General features: G+C 45.3%; 1 protein-coding gene and 1 long non-coding RNA gene across 2 annotated transcripts; one reads left to right on the top strand and one right to left on the bottom strand.

Moving 5' to 3' along the window:
* The first annotated feature begins 1,745 nt into the window (after positions 1-1,745).
* On the top strand, positions 1,746-3,584 carry TACSTD2 (tumor associated calcium signal transducer 2). The gene has a single exon (XM_032416666.1). The coding sequence runs from the start codon at positions 1,876-1,878 to the stop codon at positions 2,845-2,847; it is 972 nt and encodes a 323-aa protein (XP_032272557.1). The 5' UTR covers positions 1,746-1,875; the 3' UTR covers positions 2,848-3,584.
* Positions 3,585-11,432: 7,848 nt separating this feature from the next.
* Positions 11,433-21,319, bottom strand: LOC116646907. The gene is made up of 3 exons (XR_004302239.1): positions 21,240-21,319; positions 13,028-13,238; positions 11,433-11,698 (listed from the first exon to the last, which is right to left on the bottom strand). It is a non-coding gene; the product is annotated as an uncharacterized LOC116646907 (long non-coding RNA).
* Positions 21,320-21,332: the final 13 nt, after the last annotated feature.

The following is a 21,332-nucleotide window of genomic DNA, read 5'->3' on the forward strand; positions in this document are numbered from 1 at the left end:
GTGGGGTAGAGAGCAGAGGAGCATTCCCACAATGCCTGGTGCTTGTGGGTAAGAAATTGCCCTCACATGACTCTGCTTTCTCTACCTGTAAGGCAGAATGATGTATTTCCACCTACCCGCCTCAGGAATTGCTTGAAAATTAATGGGATAGAGGCCTCGCTGGCTTTTCATGTGTTAAACAACATCCTTGTACGATTGCTGGTGTTCATTAAATGCTGAACATATAAAATGTGCTTTGAACGGAGGAGCCGGGAATAATTATAGCTTGCTAATTATTGTTAATTTTACCACAGCTTTGAAACCCTGGACTTTCTCAATGATTCAAAAAAGAGATTGCAACCCCTCCATCCCATTAAAGTAGCCACACAGAGGCAGACAAGCAATTTCCCACAGGCTCCATTCTTTTCCTATTTGCAGTGGTTCAGCTACTTATATGCGACACAGAAAAAGAAAAGCAACGATTTACTCTTTTAGAATCGTTATACAACGAACCCCTTATAATCTTGCTTGTTCTTTAAAAAAAAAAAAGATTTATTTATTTATTTGACAGAGAGAGCACAAGCAGAGGGAACAACAGAGGGAGAGGGAGAAGCAGGCTGAGCAAGGAGCCTGATTCGGGGCTCGATCCCAAGACTCTGGGATCATGACCTGATCCGAAGGCAGCCGCTTAACGGACTGAGCCACGCAGGCACCCCTTGCTTGTTCTTTTTAAGAACAAGTTCCTTTATGTCTCCCTACACTGAGTACATGTGTGAAAATTATGTTTCTCTGTGTGTGTGTGTGTGTGTATAGAGGAAAAAGGTGTTTAACAGAACATCTGACACATTGGACATGGGGACACCTGGGTTTTACTCATGATATGGTAACAAACACAGCTCCTTTTCTTCGGATTCTGCACCACTCTGTTTCCATAAACATTGATTTAAGGTTTCACAACCACCAGGCAGAATACCAAAGACTCCTCCGAAAAATCTGAGGATATTGATGGCTGGGTGACTTTAAGTCTCAGCCTCAACTGCATCGCCTTTAAATGGGTCTGAAAGATTGTCCATACCTGTCAGGACTGAGCTGAGGATGAGATAATGCTTGTGAACTGTGAACTACGTAACTGATTGCTACTAGGAGAACGGGTAGGGTTGGGATAGGGTTTGGGAAAGGGAACATGAAAGGGAGGGGGTAGGAGACAAAAGCCTGGCGATCTCGCGCGCCTCACTTTTCAATGAAATTCTTAAGAATTCCAGTCCAGGAGAGGGGCACCTGGGTGGCTCAGTCGTTAAGCGTCTGCCTTCGGCTCAGGTCATGATCCCAGGGTCCTGGGATCGAGCCCCACATCGGGCTCTCTGCTCAGCAGGAAGCCTGCTTCTCCCTCTCCCACTCCCCCTGCTTGTGTTCCCTCTCTCGCTGTCTTTCTCTGTCAAATAAATAAATAAAATCTTAAAAAAAAAAAAAAAAAAAAGAATTCCAGTCCAGGAGAGCCGCCAGGCCACCCACAGTCCTCAGGCTCCTCCCCAGGTGAGCCGCGCCTCCCCCCCCTCCCCCCCCGCAGGTGAGTATCGGTTTTCTTCTCCCGGGCTTTCGGTCTGGAGGAGGCGGGAGCAGCCTCCGCTCCCCCGATCCTATCGCGGGCGGCGCAGGGCGGGCTGTGCCTTCCGTGGGACGGTGACGGGGCGGGGGGGGAGGGGGCCGCGGGATGTGTCACCCAAATACCAGAGGGTGAGTCCGCCCAACCAGCCGGGCAGGTCCGGCGGAGTATAAGAGCGGAAGGGAGCGGCCAGCTGCAGACGCCCGAGACTGTCCCAGCGCGGAGCCGGAGCCCCGCAGAGTCCCCAGCGCCTGGTCCGCCCGCGCGTCCCGTCTGCGCTCCGCGTCCCCACTATGGCCCGGGGTCCGGGCCTCGCGCTGCCGTCGCCCCCGCTGCCACTGCTGCTGTTGCTCCTGGCGGCGGCGATCGGCCCCGCGGCCGCAAAGGACAACTGCACGTGCGCCACCAATAAGATGACCCTGTGCCGCGCGGACGGCCCCGGCGGCCGCTGCCAGTGCCGCGTGCTCGGCTTGGACTTCCCGGTGGACTGCTCCACGCTGACCTCCAAGTGCCTGCTGCTCAAGGCGCGCATGAGAGCCCCCAAGGGCGGCCGCGCGCTCGTGCGGCCCAGCGAGCACGCACTCTTGGACAACGACGGCCTGTACGACCCCGACTGCGACCAGGAGGGCCGCTTCAAGGCCCGCCAGTGCAACCAGACGTCGGTGTGCTGGTGCGTGAACTCGGTGGGCGTGCGCCGCACCGACAAGGGCGACCTGAGCCTGCGCTGCGACGAGCTGGTGCGCACCCACCACATCCTCATCGACCTGCGCCACAGCCCGGCCGCCCGCGCCTTCAACCACTCGGACTTGGACGCCGAGCTGCGGCGGCTCTTCCGCGAGCGCTACCGGCTGCACCCCAGGTTCGTGGCGGCCGTGCACTACGAGCGGCCCACCATCCAGATCGAGCTGCGGCAGAACGCGTCCGAGAAGGCCCCCGGCGACGTGGACATCGCGGACGCCGCCTACTACTTCGAGAGGGACGTCAAGGGCGAGTCGCTGTTCCCGGGCCCTGGCGGCCTCGACATGCGCGTGCGCGGCGAGCCCCTGCTGGTGGAGCGGACGCTCATCTACTACCTGGACGAAAAGCCCCCCCAGTTCTCCATGAAGCGCCTCACGGCCGGCCTCGTCGCTGTCATCGTGGTGGTCGTGGTGGCCCTCGTCGCCGGCGTGGCCGTCCTGGTGATCACCAACCGGAGGAAGTCGGGGAAGTACAGGAAGGTGGAGGTCAAGGAACTGGGGGAGTTGAGAAAGGAACCGAGCTTGTAGGTACCGGCGGGTCAGGGGGTGGGGCGGGGCACCGGATTTCGGCCGGGCCCCAGACCGAAGTGAGCCGCGCTCCCTGACTCTTGGCCCAGAGGAGACCTCGCTCTTTCCAAATTCCTGCCTCTCCCCACCCCCATCGAGTTTAATAGATCCTGGGCTCAGGGTCACCTCTCTTTCTGACTTCTGGCTTTCAGAGGAAGCATTGCTAAAATTCCTTCCCTTTCGGTCCAACAAGAAACCTGACTCGAAGAGTTCAGGAAAGTTCGGCGCAGGGTTACGTATATAAGAATCACCTGTCTGTATTACAATCCGGCATCGTTTGCCACGGACATCGTCGGTGTTGAAAAGGCTTACATGCGCTTAGATGGGGGAGGAGGGGAGACAGCGCTTTTTACCGTCTTGGGTTAAGATATTTGATTAGCTCCACATATATCCTGGCCTTGCTGGTGAGAAGAGGAGTTCGCCACCTCAGGCCGCGTATTCTCCGCATTCGCTGTATTACCAACCGCATATGCTTGTCACCGGGAAAGAAGCCTGTTTCAGCTACATGAACACATTGGAGGTATCTTTGTTTGCGGGCAGACTGTGCCCCAGAAACTCAGCGTCTGTTCTTCAGCCTGCCCTTATTATAGCTGATATTAGTAATGTTTCTTTTGTAAAATGTTTGTACATATTTTGTCTTTGATAATGCTGCTGTGATTTTTTTTAAAAACACGAATTTAATAAAATATGGAGAAGGCACCGACCAAAACGTGGAGTTTGTGAAAACTCGCTTCAGATTTGTATCACTTGGGTTTCCTCTCATTTCCCACGATTCCGATTTCTTATTCCAAATTCTAACACTTTTTTTTTTCCTTGCAGGAGCAGGCATTTCATTTTGCCACTCTGGTGTTTCCTGAGATACCTTATACAGGCTGGTAAAAGTACTGGTCTTTCTAAATAAGATTGTTTGGAAACTTCCCCCAGAGTGCAGGAGGGTGGGTCTGGTGGGAGGAGGCTAGAGCTAGTGGCTGTTGTAGGGAACGGGGGACCAGCTTTAGGTTCTCTAAAGAATCTCCAGAGGAGGAAAAAAAGCACTACCTTTGCTTCAGGAGGGGTATCTCCTTTGACTCGTAGCCCTACTTGGAAGTGGTGGTATTATTCCCATGTAGCCCCTGGCGATTTACTTCATGTCAAAGCATCGTGGCTCCCCAGACAGGTTAAAGGACTTTCTCGTGTAGTTACAGCAAGTATGTAGTGGGCCCTACACCCTGGCGTGTGTTGGGAGGACAGCACACACCCAAGTTGTTTTCCTAAAATTTCACAGGTAATATGCTTTAAAAACTTCTACTTCCTATTAGCTGTATAAACTGGCAACCTGTCATTTCCCGGCCTCTTGGCTAAGATCAAGTGTAAAACCGGCAACCTGTCTCCTTCATCCTTCTTTCCTCATTTTCACTTTTTCTCGTTCATTTATGTGGAGTGTGTTAGAAGGTCACTGTTGAGTAGCCTACAGATAAACAAGTTTCAGCAATTACTGGGAAATTGGTGCAACAATGGGTGTGCACAAAGGAGGGAGTGGTTGGTACACCTGACGGTAAATATCTAAATGCAGGACTTCAGTTCCCTCCCCTGGAATCCATCTCTTGTTCCTCCTTCCACTCCTACTCTGGTTTATGCCTACCCCTCAAAGGCTGAAACACCAGTTAAGAACCGGGGAGGTGGCTTTCAGCTGGCCTTCCCCGCTTGGGGTGGATCCCTAAGTATATAAGCACTCCTGCTAGGGTGACACTCCCTTTAGCCGCGCCCCCATCCCCCAGAGTCCTCTCTGGTTCAGGTGGGGCTTAAGGAGGGGAGAGGGTGGGTGTAGGCTGGCTTTCCCAAAGTACAAGTGCCCAAGGCCAGAATGGGAGCTGTAAAAGTGTGAGACTCCACTCTCTCCGTCAGCTCTCCTGAGTCCCTGAAGTACCTTAGCTAAAGGGACCTTGGCCATCACCTCTAACCCAGCCCCTCATTTTACAGAAGGCACAGGCGAGTGATTTCTCAAGACAAATGTTCCTGTGGCACAGCTGGAACTAGACAGTCTCACATTCCCTCGCCCAGGATTCTTTTCACGACCACAGGCTGCCATTGTTTCAACAGTCACTTCAAAAAACTGTCACTTGACTGCCTACAAAATAAACAGATTAAGGATTGAGTGGGCAGCTGAGCAATGGGAAAAGCCCTGAAAAAGCCTGTTTCTTCATAGAGTATCACTTCTGGATAATTTCTAAATTCCTGCATTAATTCGGGACTAAGAGTCTTTGCACTTTATTGCACTTAATAATTCCCAAAAGCAGTTTTTACACCTATCATCTTTGAGACATTGGCTTACTGGAAATAACCCAAGTGATGACAAACCTGAGTTCAAATCCTGCTCCACTAGGCAAGTAAGTCACCTACCTCTGCGCAGTTTCCCCATCTGTTGAGTGAAACTTAAAAATCTATTTCATCAATGCAAAGGTTAAATGAAGTAACTGATAAAAGTACCTGAAATGATCCGGGCACTTAGAGGTCAGGGTATCTTAAATTTCCTCCTCTCTTAGAAATCGTATCCATTTCATATATCAGAAAACTGAGGTCCAAAGAGATGGGGTAACTTAGGATCACACAACCTCCACGTGCCAAAGCCAGGGTTTAGAATCTTTGTCTTTGGCTTCCTAGCCCAGGTCGCTATTCCATGCACCAAGCAGGTTGAAAGACCTTTCCACCTTTCTTAGTCACTTCCTCCAAGGAAGAACTCTTCACACTCGTGTTTTGAAACCAAGCTTGCATCGGCTGAGGGCAGGATTATCCAGACCTAGCTCTCCAGGGGCTTAGCCTCTACCTCCAGGATTTCCCCTAGAACTCCCATTCACTGCCTTGTGCACAGGCCTGGGACTGCCCTTGGAAGGAATGTGAGGAGCTGGTGTGGCTCACCAAGCAGGTCACAGCTTGTCTTCTGAGCCCCGTGGGAGGCTCATCTGATTTCCTTGTTTCGGTCACTGGGGCTTTCTTCCACTCTTGCTATTTCCTTAAGTGGAGCAATTAAAAAAAAAAAAAAATCACATCATTTTCCCCTGCTTACACATTTTTGGCTTCACTGTTTTCCAAATAGAATCACAGAATGTCAGAGGTGGAAAAAGGATCATGGAGTCTGTGACTCCATTTTGCCAATGAAGAAATGGAGGCCCAGAAAGGAGAATGGATTTACCCGAGTCAGGCAGAGAGTGGCTGCATTACTCTAGAGAGCCAATACCCTGATTCCTATCTTGTCTAATGTTTGTTCTGCTTGTCTCCCTAGTTAGTCTCCTGCTTGTTTTTATTTTTTTCCTTGATCATTTCTACTCTTAAATTGTGTTGTGTTGTCCTTAGCTTTTTAATATCGCTTAAATTTAAGGGAGAGATACTTTGTTTAAATGTAAAATGTATGGGCTTTGAAGCTACCTGGTCTTTCCGACTCCTGTTTTCTTATTTGTAAAATAGGTAGAGTCTTACCTAATATGCTTGATTTTAAAGATTACATTAGAAGAGGGGAGCCTGGCAGGCTCAGTCGCTGGAACACACAGCTCTTGATCTTGGGGTCGTGAGTTCGAGCCCCATGTTGAGGGTAGAGTTTACTTAAAAAAAAAAAAAAAAAGGATGCCTGGGTGGCTCAGTCGGTTAAGCGTCTGCCTTCGGCTTGAGTCATGATCCCAGGGTCCTGGGATCGAGCCCCGCATCAGGCTCCTTGCTTGGCAGGGAGCCTGCTTCTCCCTCTCCCTCTGCCCTTCCCCCTACTTGTGCTCTCTCTCTCTCTTTCTCTCTTTGACAAATGAATAAATAAAATCTATAAAAAAAAATTACTATGGAAGATATGAAAAAACTGAGTATTTTGTAAATGATCACTCTTGTTAGAATGACAGCAAAGCCCCCAAGAATCAGGGGAAAAATAATTAGTAATTGTTAAGCTCTCTCCAGCAATGTGAATAGCACTTCCACTGAACTTTCTTAAGGGGACATTTCTGTCCCTAGATTTCTGTTATTAAGGGGACTAGAGCAACCTTGGAAGCCACCTATTTCAAAGGCAGAGGCATGGCCCATCTGGTTTGTATAAGACAGCTGCCCACACCAAGTGGGACACCTTCATTATGGTGTGAGAAATAAATGTCTTTCTTTTGAAATTACATTATTATTAGGTCTGTGTAATAGTCTTTTACTTTATGTTAGCATACTTTTTTAGTCTAACCAGTTTGAGTGTCTATATTATTATTCTTGCAACTGATGAAAAAATTAAGACACTAACGGTTAACTTACTTGCCTCTGGCCACAGATCTAATAAGTGGTGCATCTGGCAAATTGGCCCTCAAATCCATGTTCATAACCACTGTACTATAGTGCCTCCTATAATTTGTAAATTTGCAAGCCAGACTATATTAGTTTTTACTCATTTATTATAATGACCCACATTCATTATCTTACTATTCTCTAGGTCAGAAGATCAATACAAATCTCACTAGGCCTAAAATCAAGAAGCCTGCAGGACTGTGTTCCTGTCGGGGGTTGCCGGGGGAAATTTGATTTCCTTTTTATTCAGGTTGTTGGCAGAATTCACTTCCTTTTCTGCTGGGGATCCAAGATCTCTGCTTTCTTACTGGGTGTACACTAAGCGCTGTCCTGGGTTCTAGCGCTTTCCTTAGCTCATAGTCCCATCCTTCATCTTTGCAGCCAGCGATGGCCTGCTGAGTCCTCACAAGGCATCCTTCTGACCGTCTTTCCACTGTCTCATCTCTTTCTGGCCGCAGCTGGGCAAGGTTTCCCACTCACGAGGACTCGTGATCAGGCTGACTCTACCCACAGAATGCCCCACAAGATTATCCCATCTCTAGGTCTCTAACCTTAATCACATCTGCAAAGCCCTTTTTACCATATAATGTAACATATTCACAAATTCTGGAGATTAGGAGTGGGCCTCTTTGGTGGCAGGGGGCATTATTCAGTCTACCAAATCCATGCTCTCAACCAACATACCATCCTGCCTCTGGAGAATTGTAAGGCAGGGTGCATTTTCATGTTTATTTACAGAGGAGCTCTTTCTCCCATGGCCCTCTCCTCTGTCCCTTTTTGAACAAAGCCCTTCCAAGGGGGAAAAACAGATTCTTGGGGAAATTAATCCTGTAACCCACACTGGGTCATCCAGGGTGCCTGGCAAGTAATAAGCTCTCAGGAAAGTGTTTTGACTTGAAAGGATACCAACTGATGGGGTTTTGGAATATAGGTGAGGTTCGGTGGGGTGGAGTCTGGAGCCGATGACCAAGAAAGAATTCTGAGAGGTCTTTGGTGCAAAATGGTGGTTTTATTAAAGCACGGGGACAGGACCCATGGGCAGAAAGAGCTGCTGCACCAGGGTTGTGAGGGGTGGCTGGTTATATACTATGGGGTTGGGGGAGGTAAGGAAAAGAGAGGTTTTCAAAAGGATTTTCATATGTTAAAGAGAACCTACAAGATACCGGAGGCCTTGCCGTTGTCAAGTTCAGGTGGTTTTTCCCTCTAGGAAGGTGTTGACATTAAGACAGTTGGGAGCTTCCTGGAAGAATATCACACATCCCACCCAGGAGTGGGAGGTGGGGGGAGGTTGCAGGGTGTCAGCCTGCGCTTTGTCCTCAGCCAGCCCTCTGACACAGGACATGCCAAACACTGTCCGGCGAGCTTTATCCTCATTGTCTCATTTATTTCACAACAACCCCATAACATGAAATATGTTTTGCTGTTCTAGTTTTACTGATGAGGAAACTAAAGCAAAAATAAATGACTTGCCAGAAATCCCATGGCTAGTAAAGAGGAAAGCTGAAATTAAACCCAGGGCCACCCCCCTCCGAGTCTGTGCTTTTACCCCTACACTCTATGACACTGCAGAGTAAAGACCCATGTTCCACGCCAAGTAGTGAAGACGCAAGTGGGGAGGCAGATTCTCCGGGACCTAGATAGAATCCCTCAAAGGACTGTTTGGGAACTTAATGGATTTCTTTTACAACCGATAGAGAATCCTGGAGGGCCTCTTTCAGCCATCATTTCCCTCCTGAAACCATTCTCTGTCATTGCTAAATACCACCAGAGGCTTCTTGGTTGCTTTTTTTTATGACAAACTTCAGGAAGGAATTGTCGGGGGAGTGAGAATGGATAAGGGGTACACTGAATGCGGGAGAGCTGCATCTCCAGGTACCACAGCCCTATGTCCTCAGTTTCAGGGGAAATTCTCAAGCCCACCGTGTGCCAGGAGGCCAAACTAAGGTGGGTGAAAAGGGAAAGAGCAATGATCCAGAGTGACGGTTGGAACACACTAACCAGTGGTTTCAGAGCAGGCAGCTCAGCTTGCCCACCTATTGTATTGTGTCTCCTTGGAAGGACAGGGGCAGGAATCCCTTAGCTAGTTCATTCTAACCCTCAGAAGCCTTATGCACTCAGGGCTCCCACACTGGATGTGACTTGGTCTCCTTAGTAGTATACGACTCTCAGTTCCTTGTTAGCCCCAGGCGAGCATATATAGAATTCTGACCTAATCTTAGCAGGAGTCACATCATTAAGGAATTGACACTAAATCTGAGATGCAAGGTATGAATAGATGTTATTGGAAGAGAAGCATTTTGGTGAGAGAGAATGGCATGTGCAAAGGTCCTAAAGCTCAGGACCTTTGTGCAAATCTGCAAAGGGCATGTCCTCTGTGCAGACAAGCATAAAGAGGCATCCTTTCTAGTTGGGCTTAACCCCACCATGCAGGGATTGGGATAGGAGCTGGTGAGGACCTTTGTGTGAAGAACAAGGGACCCCCTCCTCCCTGATAACACAGCTTCAAGCCCACACCAGACAAGAGCATAGGGAAATCATTGAAAAGGTATCATATTTTTCAGGGAATGACATAATCGTATTGTGTTCTAAAAAGATCACTGGCTGGAGTATGGAGAACAGAGTAAAAAGGAGCAAGAGTAGAGGTAAGGAAACAGTAGAAGACCAGAAGAAGAAGAACCTCAGGTGAGAGATAAAGGTAGTTTGGACTGAGAGCAGGTGTATAGGATAGTGGTGGTGATGGAGAGAAGTGGGTGTATTGGAGGGATACCTAGGATACAAAATCAATAGGACTTGGGGATGGATTCAACATGGGGGTGGTAAGGAGGAGGGAGGTGTCAAGAATGGTTCCTAGGTGTTTGGCTTTCAAAACCTGTTGGTGGTACCATTCGTTCCCTGTGGCAGAGAACACAGAAGTTGAGAACATCTTTGGTAAGAGTGAAATAATGAGTATGGTTTTCAAACATGTTGGATTCAGCTAGGAGTTGGATATAGATGTCTGGTGTTTTATGGGCTGGATATGGGAATTTGGGAAGCACTGGCACACGGGTTTTGAAAGGCACTGGAATATAGGTAGTACTTCAAAACCACGAGCAGGGATGCGATTGCCTAGGAAAAGGTAAAAGACTGAAAAGGGAAGAGAACTAACACTGTGCCTCAAAAGGCTCCTGCACTCCAGGGGCAGAAAGAGGAGAAGGAATTGTAGAAGGAAACCAGGAAGGGTCAAACCTAGGGATGGAGACAGAAGGACAAGCCCAGATTGGTACCAGGAGACAAGACCAAGTCAGAAGTTGAGGGCCACTGACCAGATCGAGAGGAGAGTGTTGGTAGGAGCAAAGCCTCAGACTAAGAGAGACTCGAGTGTCTGCCATTTGTGATTACTGTCCACCCACTGCCTGTTGGTTGGGGGCAACCGTCTGGAACAAGGGGAGGGTTGGCGTAGGCAGCTCAAGTGACTAATCTGTGAGTGCTGTGGGAGGGCAGGTGGCTGTCTGGCAAAGCTACTTGTCAGTGTGTGACCTTGGACCCAGTTATTTAACCTTCTCATGCCTCAGTTTCCTTACTTATAAAATAGGGACAATAGTATACCTACCTCCTCAAAGAGTTGGTGAGGTAAGTAAATGTGCTAGTCCACATGTGCGCTTAGACCAGGGCCTGGTGCACTGTGAGCGCTCATAAATGTCAGCTATTGTTAATAGCTACATTAAACTTGAATACACAGTGTCCAGTGCAAGCTCATGAAGGAAGGGGCTGTTTCTTTTTATTCACCTCTGCATTTTCAAAGTCTAGCACAGTTCCTGGAACATAGCAGGTGCTCAATAATTAATGCTGATTAAATGGCTGGATAGATGAGGTGGATATAGATGTCTCCCCACATGGCTAGCTCTGGCCTGGGAGTTTAAACAGAGCCAAATGTGTCCCTTTGACAACTGGGGTTAACCATTTAAGGAGGTAAATCTCATATGCTTCTACTCATATCTCTCCACTCAAAATAATATTCAGAAGCAAAAGGAAGAGAAAGAAAGCCACTTAGAACTCCATGAAGATTTTGTTAATGAAAAGCAATGTGGAACACATTTAAATAATTTATGAGTGGAACAAACACAAAACAATAAGCAAGGAAAATACAGCAGGAAATGATATGCAAAAAGTTAATAGCTTTACTATATAAAGAACAGACAAATTGATTAGAAAAACAATGCTCTAATCAAGGCCTTAGTTAGGTACCTTGGCGCAAATTAGAAAGGGCGCCCCCCTCTGGGCAGATAAATTAGAAAAAGGCACCCCACGTAGTTGGACCCAGTCTTGCAGTGCAGGCTTGCCAAGTTCACAGGCATGAGGTAGCTTTGTAAGAAGAAAAATGTGCCCCTCCTCAGTTGAGGGTGAACAGGTAGATGATTGGAGTCAGACTTGATTTTGGCCACTGTACACCCTTGATCTTGGTGCAGCTCATACACAGAACAACCTTACGAGGTGGTCCTGAGGTCAGTAGAAAATGGACAAAGGTCACAAATAGATGACTTCAGAAGAGGACCTAGAAATGATAATAAATATCTTTTTTAAAGTTTTATTTATTTAAATCTCCATACCCAAAGGGGGCTTGAACTCACGACCCCGAGATCAAGAGTTGCATGCTCCTCTGACTGGGCCAGCCAGACGCCCTGATAATAAACATTTTTCAAAAATATACCTAACATCACCAGTAATTACAGCTGTTCAAAGCAAAGTGGGGCAAAAATTCTCCTCTGTGAAATTAGTACAACTGGTATTATTCAGTGCTGATGAGGGGGGTGTTCATTGGTATAACCTTTCCGGAAAACAAGTTGACAACATCCACCAAAGACCTTAGAAATGTTTATTTTCTTTGCTTTCCTAATTCCATGTCAAAGAATTTATGTTAAGGAAATAAAACAGTGATGCGCACAAAGGTTCATATACAAGATGTGTTCCCTGCAGCAATTTTATAATAGCAAAACGCTGAAAGGAACCTAAATACAGGTCCACAACTCCTTGAGGGAGTGTTTCAAAAATCAGAATTTTGGAATTTTAGAAGGATAATTTGGTGCATGTTATTTAGCCCCCTCAGGAGGGTCTGTGGCAGCACGGTCCACACGTCCAGGTTTCTGCCATGAAACTTATTTATAGTCACACTAATTGGTATAAATAAACCAAAAATAGCCCTAGGCCACTTCAGGTCAGCTTTGCTGCCAAATGAGCTGGCACCAAACTTTCCAAACAGCTTTTGGTTTTTGGAACAATTTGGACTTGTATAAATAAGGGATTGTGGATCTGTGTAAGTTATAGTATAATTTTTGAGGACTTTCTAATATGGGGCAGGGGGAGAATAACAAAACTATAGAATGATCCCACTCCATTTTTAAAAAAGAAAAATGGGAACACATTTGTTACTTTAAATGCACCATTTGCTGTCTTACATCTAAGCTGACCATATCTGCTTTCTTTCCCCTCTTTCTCTCTTCTTTTTTTTTTTTTTTTTTTTTTTAAATCTTCACGCAGAAAGGTATAATTTTTATCAGGATAGGAATCCGTCTTTGCCACACTCAGCTTTCTCTGAGCAGCCTGCCAAGGCAGCAGAAAGGGAAGCCCTCCTAGGCCACCTCCCGCCTCCCTGTTTGGTGAAGCTGAGAATGAGCCTTTGCATATGCAGAGGAAGGGCCCCTTGCTTGGGGGAGGGCAAAAGAACCTGAATTGCTTTGAGAGGGAATTTTTTGGGTGGAAGCTGGGGGGTGGGGGAAAGGAAGGATCACTTAGCAGGGGTTGGAGCCTCTATTAGTTTCCTGGAGCTGCCATGATCAAGCACCACAAATCTGATGGCTGAAAATAACAGAAAGCAATTTCTCACAGTTCTGGAGGTTAGCCGTTCAGGATCAAGGTGTCAGCAGGGCCACGTTTTCCCTGAAGGCTCTGGGGAAGCATCCTTTGCGTCCTCTGGCTTGTGGTGGTTGTGAAGCAGTCCTTGGTCTTCCCTGGCCCATGGCAGCATAATTTCAATCTCGGCCTCCTTCCGAAGGTGGTCCTTCCTCAGTGTGTGTCTGTGTCCAAATTTCCCTCTTCTTAGAAGGCAAGAGTCATTGGATTAGGACCCATGTTAATCTAGTAAAACCTTGTCTTAACTTGACTATATCTGCAAAGACCTTATTTCCAAATATGGTCACATTTACAGGTTCCAGGTGGACATGGATTTGGGGGGAGGGTACTGTTCAATCCAGTTCGGACCCCTAGTGTGGGACTTGACTGAGAAAGGAATTCTAATATTCCATATTTTTTTTTTTTTAAAGAGAAGGAGAAGGGGGGAGCAGAGGGAGAGGGATAATCCTAAGCAGGTTCCACACCCAGCACGGAGCCCTATGTGGGCTCGATCTTACAACCCTGACATCATGACCTGAGCCAAAATCAAGAGTTGGGTGCTTAACTGACTGAGCCACCCAGGCTCCCCTTAATATTCCATTTTTTAAAAGGCTCTTTCTGCTGAATGAATGAATGATGTATATGGACCTGTGATGTGAATTTCCTCCTTGCCTTGACCCCCAAATTTTTAGTATAAGTTGGCTATGCTAGTGTGCCATATGGGCAGTGTTTGTGTAGAAATCAAGGAAAAGGCATGTCTTTGTTTCTGTGAGATAAAAAGGGAACAACCATGAGAAGTGAAATCAGGAACCCCATAGGAGCATAAGGTAAGAAAGAGCAGGAGCATCCCTGTGGGGGAGAGCCGGGATCTGAGCTGGTATCTGCTTATGGATGCACACAGAAATAAAATGCAAAGATTTATTGATGGGGAGAATAGGGCTTTCTTTGTCTCCAACTATGCTTTTATGTATTTCCCAAATTTTCCATAATGATTATAATTTATTTTAATAATAAGGAAAAAATCCCAAAAATTATTTAAAAGAACAGTTCATGGTGATATATTATTTAGACTTTAATCCAGATCTTCAGAAAATGCTTAAAGACCTGGCAAACTGGGTTCTTCCTTTATTTAGTCTAATCAGACCCCTAAATACTATTAAAGTAATAATTTTCATCCTTCGTGAGTATAATTATCCTCTTCAAATTATTCTCTTTGATCAGCATGGGGAGTTTTAAAAAATTATTATTTCATTAAGAAATCCTAAGTAAAAGCAATTACTAGCTTTTATACTAAAAATTAATCAGCACATATTACAACTATCTAGTAGCTACACAAAAACGCTTACACTTGGTCATCGTTTATTTTACTATACTTTTGAAAACCAAATGAAGATTCAAAATTATGAGTGAATAGACATTAGCCATTTGCTATGTTGCATCACTATGCTAGAAACAGGAATAGAGCAATAAACAATTTCTGCCCTCAAAGATCTTACATGTCAATGCATCAGTGGTGTTGGGATTGGATGATCAATTAAAAAGGTAGTTGCAGTAGTGTGGTGCAAGTGTTACTGATGTGGGAAACAGAGGCAAAATAACAAATTACATTTCCTTCCTGCCTACAGCCCACTGACAAACCTTTGAAACAGGTAGAGTGACCTTCCTCCCAGAGCTCAGCTGTCTCAATGTTGACCCTTTGCTAAGGGCAAAAGGCAATCATAGCTTAACATTATCCTGATCCTCCTCCCCACCCTAGGACCCTGTGACTCTAGTTTCACATATAAAAATTCCTTTGGAAATTTCCTTTATCTCTACCTCCCCCAGGATATATGTTAGCAATCATCCCCCAAGCACATGGCCCACTGATACACATCTGAAGGGTCTCATGACTAAAGTTTTATTAGATGGTAATAAATGACCTTTCCCAACAATAGCTAGCCCCTTCGAGGTCCTGGAAACCTTGCTTCCAAAATTTCTTAGAGACTTACACTATCCCCAACCCTCTCCCAACTTGTATATAATTGGCCATTCATGACCCCAGTGCAGCTCTTTCTACCCACAGGTGCTGTCCCTGTGCTTTAAAAAAACCACCTTTTTGCACCAAAGACGTCTCAAGAATTCTTTCATGGCTGTGGGCTCCAAACCCCATTTCCACATCGTTATAGTGAGGGAGTACTGGGCTCTGACAACATCCATCAGGGAGAACTGATGAAATCTGAGGTGGAGGTGGGTATCAGCTTAGGGAAGATCTGCTTCAGGAAGTTCTAGAAGCAAGACTTGCCCGCGTGGGTGATTTCTGCCCTGTGTTTTGAAGAATAAATCAGCCAGGTGACAGTAGAAAAGGCATTCTTAGCAGATGCCACCAGTGCCCACTCATATCTCCCGGCATGTTGGTGTCTGGCTCATATTTCTGCACATGCGGGTCCAACTGGCAACTGCCAGCATCTGAATCCCTTTGCTTGAGGCTTTTTCTGGGCTCCCAGGAGCACATGAAGGAGGCTGGAAGTGCTAGAGAATTAATCATCTCCAGGACAGCCCTCAACCAATGACCAATTAGTGGATAAATAGACCAGCAACTTCAGCCTTCAGTTTGGAAACTCTGAGCTGTGTGTTACATGGTCCCACATTCATCAGAGGGACTCCACTCCATCTGCCCCCATTTGTAACTAGTTTGTTAATGCATCATTTATTGGCTTCCTTTCCTTCCCTGTCTCACTTCCCTACTTCCCAACTGGTGCTTCCTGGGATCACCTCCCAGTGAATGACTTGCATTTGAATCCTTGTCTCAGGTTATCCCTCTGAAGGAACACCAAATTAGACAGCATCTCATACAGAGCAAATGGCTTGTACAAGAGCCTGGGGACATAAGCATGGAGATCTCATGACACATTTAAGTGATTGTCCAAATTATTTGAGAATCTGCTATCCTGGTCTCTTGGTCTACCGTGTGGACTCATCTAGGGCTTAGAAATCAGTGGGTACCATGTTGTAATGACTCCTGTTTTATTTTGGGAATCGCTGGAGTTTAGAGCAGCAGGGGATTGTTAATTTTCCCTGGACTCCTCAGACCTACACTGTGCCAGGCACGTAGTGTGCACTCCATAAGTGTTTTAGAACTAATGAACTTGTTTATTTTATTGAAATTAGTGTATAAAAAATTCCAGTGCCTACTATATAATGCATGTTCAATGTTTATTGAACAGAATTGAAGGACACTGGAACGTCAGACGCTTTTTGAACAGGCATTGTGCCACCTAGTGGTGATTTTGAGGAGGGGGTGCTTTGCAGGCACTGGTCTTGTGCTCTAGAATTTTGGGGACTTTGATTTTACTTAGGGTTCAAGGCTGGACGCTGAGTTATTTGTAACAGCAAAATGACAGAAATAGCTTAAATGTCCAGGGACAGGGGCATGATAAATTAAATGATGCAATATCATCTTCATAGAACACCATGCAGTGATCAAAATGGATTAAGTTGATTTATATGCACTGATACAGAACTTTTTACAAGACCTGTTGTTTAAGTGATAAACCGTAGTCACAGAAAATACATATAGTATGATGTCATCATGTTAAAACAAACACAAAAATACCCCTATATCTTTGGTTGTTTGAGAGGTGGGCTCAGCAACAGACTGGGTGGGGTGACAAGATGGTTTTTCAGTCCCTTCCAGTTCCGAGATTCTGTAATCCCATGAAGTCAAAGTTTATAGTTCCTTTAAAAAATATACTGCTTTGACCCATATAAGAAAACTGTAAAACTTTATGGAGGGACATAAAAGAAGACCTAGCTAAATGGAGACACATGTCAAGTTTCTTGGATTGATAGAGTCAACCTTGTAGAAGTATAACATTCCTCAAAATTAATCTAAGTTTAAAAACAGCAATAACAAAATTAATATCCCTGTGCATTTTTGGGTGGGGAGGACTTGAAAAAGTCTTCTAAAATTCGTCCTGAAGTTCAAACATATTAAGAAGAGCCAGAAAGTATTTGAAAATGAAATCTATATTGTAAAGTTAGAACGTTAGCATCATGTACTAGCGCTAGAACAGACAAAGGAACAAAAGAGAAAACTCCAGAAGCAGAGAATTTAGTTTATACCAAAGTGACGCTTCAAGTCAGTCAGGAAAAGATGGGCAATTCAGTAAACTGTTGGGACAGCAGTTGCCTTGGTGGTCCTTCCCATGGGCACGACACCTGCACGTGTCCACTAGCCTGATCATTCAGAAAATATTTGAGGTTATATTTTTTCTGTCTGACCTTGTACTGAAATAAATGCCTGATAAAGAAAGAACAAAGAACCAAGTCATTAAATACCAGAAGAAAATATTGGTAAATATATAATGTTGGGCTTGAGATAGACTATAAATACAATCTTAAAGGCAGAAACCATGATGAAAAGATGGATAGATTTGTTTCTATCAAAATTTTTTAGAGTTTGTGTATCTGCATACATGAATTAATGAAGTTGAAAGACAAATGCCAAGCAGGGGAAATGTTTATTACATAAATGACAGAAAATTCTTAAATATATAAAGTGCTTTCATAAGACAATAAAATGCAGAGGAGTATTTGATAGAAAAATGGGTTAAGGGCATGGACAGGATAGTTGCCAAAGAAGAAATCCGAACAGCATATAAGCATGGAAAAATGTTTACATCGTTGAGGAATCAAAGGAATACACATTAAAAGGACAGTGAGAAATCTTCCATCCTATCAAAGTTTAAAATATTTAAAGTCATTTTAATCTTGCATTTCAAGAAGGTTGCATATCAGAGTGTTGACAGTGATTAATTATCTGTGGGTAGTGGGTTAAGGATATTTTTCTCTTTTTTGTTTTATTTTTCTTGGCATTAATAGTTTACTTTTGCAATAAAGGAATAATAGTTTGTGCTGACTCTTAGAAAAGTGCTCAACTGAAATCCCTGGAGAATTCATCTCTGGGGAATGAGCAAAGGATGTGTCAAAGTGATGGGCTTCCTCTCGGGCCTGGCTTGCAGTTGCTGACCCATATTGCATCATCTTGGCCCCCAACTTCAGGACCTGGGGCCAGGTGGCTGCTTTTTAGACAAGAGGCATGAGACCAAGGCTGGGAGACCACTCAGCAAGCTGGAGCCTAACAATCCAGGTGGCAACTGATGAAAATAACACACTAGAACTTGGTGTGACTACTCTCTTCAAGCCAAAAAAAAAAAAAAAAAAAGGAAAAAAATTAAAGGCATGCCTGTTCATGTTCTGTGGGAAGAAAGGCTGGGTTGCCAGAAGAAGTAAAGTCAGTCAAGCCTGTGGATGAAGAAAATGCTGAACTAGTTTTTGTTGAAGTAGAAGATGCTGCAGTTGTCTGTACTGGGGTCATTTCAGATTTAGAACTGATCTGTTCCAACATTTGGAACAATCAGGCCTGGCACATGTTCAAGAAAAATGAAAGTTCCCTTCAGTCAAGGTACCACCCGTTCATTGCAGCCTACCAAATGTGTGACCCTTATCAAATCCCGTGGCCACCTTGCCTGGCTCTCAACCTGAATCGAGATCAGCGGAGAGTTGTGTTGTCTGTTGAGCTACTGTCTACACCTGGTTTTAAAACAAGCTGAACCTCACAATTCTTCAGAATTACCCTCCCTTTAACTTAGGATTCAGTTCCTGGTACTTCCTCTGGGAGGTGTAGACGAAAGTCTTTCTGTATCTAGGCAGCTTCTACCTCTGGAGAAAACTGAGTTACCTTGGGTGGGGTTCTCTGGAAACAGACTTTGAGATAAGTCTCTGTGCAGGGTTGTTGCGGTGTGGTGGAGGGGTCCTCAGGGACAACACCCATAAGTAAGGGACAGAGGACTGGGCAGAGGGAGAAGTGGTGCTTCTCAGCCAATCCTATGGAGAGCCCTAGAGCTGGGGTGGCCTTGCAGGGTTGTCCTCAATTTAGGCACAGGGACCAGGCCTTTGTATGTCCTAAATTAATCAGTCATTGGATGCATGCTGTTCCTGGGGAGAAGGCATATTCTTGGATGAGGCAGGTTATATCAATCTCAGCCAAGGGAAGTCTCCAGGAAGGAAGGCAGCTGAATTGACCTAGCAGACTGTTGAGGAAGAAAAGAAGGTCCCGAGAGAAGTGGGTTTGCTGGAAGGATTTCTTGTGGAGCCAGAAGACCAGACGGAGGGTTATGCTCCACAGGAGGCCCAAGGGATAGACCATACACAATGGCAATGGGAAATGCACTAGTGAGAGAAGTACCAGCATCACTTAAAAGTTCAGAGGGGGCTCTCTTCTGCAGACCAGGATGATGGGAAGAGAAGCAATCACAGGGCTGGGGTTGGTAATAATACCATTGGTAATGACAGCATCCTGGAGCCATAGAAGCCAGGTGGTGACTTTAACCACCAGAAGCCTGGGGACTGTAATTACTAGAATAGCTGGCAAGAGAGGCCGAACAGGGAACCTGATCCTCAGGGGCTGTGAAGGTATTTAATAGTACAAGGTGTCCCTAGGGGAAAAGTAGATGGGCAGCCAGCAGGGTGCTGCTTAATATCTAGAACCAGAAGAAGGCAAGAATGGGGGAGCAGGAGTCTGAGGGTGGTTGCCCTAATAAAAAAGTCATGCTTCTTGCTCAGTTCTCAGATTCTGAGTCAATCTTCAGACCAAGACCACAGAACCCATCGACTGAAGAGGTGGGTGGGTCCTTAGGAAGGACCCTGCAACACTGAAACAAATATTTACCACAATGATTACTCTATGGCCTGTGACCCTTTTCACAGCTAACTCTATGTTGGGGAAAGAGAAACAGCCAGAAATTTTGCAGCGTCTGAAAGGATCTTGTTACCCAGAAACCCAAAGTGTTATCATGGTCCCTCTGTAAGAGTGGGGACTTAATGGTGGTAATCAGATTCCTGGATAATATCCAGCTTACAATGAGTCCATGGGAGCATAGACCTATCCATTGGTCTTTCCTCAGTCTCTGAGTGTATCATTGGGACTGTATATTGAGAACAAGCTCCACATTAGGTCTTTGGCCTTGAGTTCTCATGGTGGGGAAGACCAAGTAAAAGCCACTAAAACTGTCCCTTCCCTACCAAGATGAGATAATAAATCAAAACCAATATTTCATCCAAGGGGATAGGTGATAATGGTAGAGATTAATGCCACCATTAAAGACTTAAAGGATACAGAATAGTTGTCCCTGTCATTTCTCCCTTTAATTTGCCAGTCTGGCTGCTTCAGAAACCAGGAGAACGGTTTATAGACTGTGGATTTAACCATGTAGTGGGCCTGATGATAGTCATTGTACCATCTTGGTGATCTCTCATAACACAGTCCAAAAGGATCTGGATCACCTGGACATCCCAGAGAACCCCACCCTATCTGTTATATTGATAGCAGCATGCTCATGAGGCATGCTGAGCAGGAGATAGCTAGTACATTGCAACACTTGGGAAGACACATGCACTTCAGATAAACCCATGAAGATTCAGGGACCAGCCACTTCAGTTTTTAGGGAACCAGTGGTCAGGGATCTGCCAGAATAGTTCCTTCAAAGTAAAAGGCAAATTAGAAAACACAAATAAGCAAGGCAAAAGAAAATATTGCTTATAATCTTATAAAAGCTTATAATCCTCTAAAATTGTTTCTAGCATTTACATCTTTTAAGATGTTTTTCATCGTGCATAGAATATAAATCTAACAAACTAATACAGAATCATACCACTATCTTGATACCGTGTTTACTTACTTGTTTGCTTGCTTACTGCCTAGATTCCCTCACTGTGATACAAGCTCTGTGAAAGTCATGTCTTTATCTTATTGACTGCTGTATCCCTGGCGCCTAGATGCACTTGGTGCTGGATAAGTATTTTTTGGTGCCATAAACGATACGTACTAGATACATTATTTTGTAGCTAGCTATTTTCAACTAACTTCCAGATGCTTCAGGTTGTACTTCATTTTTCTTAAAATGTGCCGTTCCAGAAGTCACGTGAAAGCAGAGAATTCTCTCACTCCAAAGTCTACTTCTATCAGTGCAACTTCAAAACCAAGAAACCTGGAGTCCCGGGATCGAGTCCCGCATCGGGCTCCCTGCTCGGCAGGGAGTCTGCTTCTCCCTCTGACCCTCCCCCCTCTCATGTGCTCTCTCTGTCTCATTCTCTCTCTCTCAAATAAATAAATAAAATCTTTAAAAAAAAAAAAAATAAATAAAAAAAATAAAAAAAAACCAAGAAACCTTAGTCCTTTGGCAGCCCTCGAGTCTCTTTCCCTTTGGCCAGCACTGCCTGAGAATCTTGAGCCGTCAGTCTTGCCTGGATCATTCTTCAGA

The sequence above is a fragment of the Phoca vitulina genome, unplaced genomic scaffold, assembly GCF_004348235.1.
Source record: "Phoca vitulina isolate PV1807 unplaced genomic scaffold, GSC_HSeal_1.0 scaffold2, whole genome shotgun sequence".
NCBI lineage: Eukaryota > Metazoa > Chordata > Mammalia > Carnivora > Phocidae > Phoca > Phoca vitulina.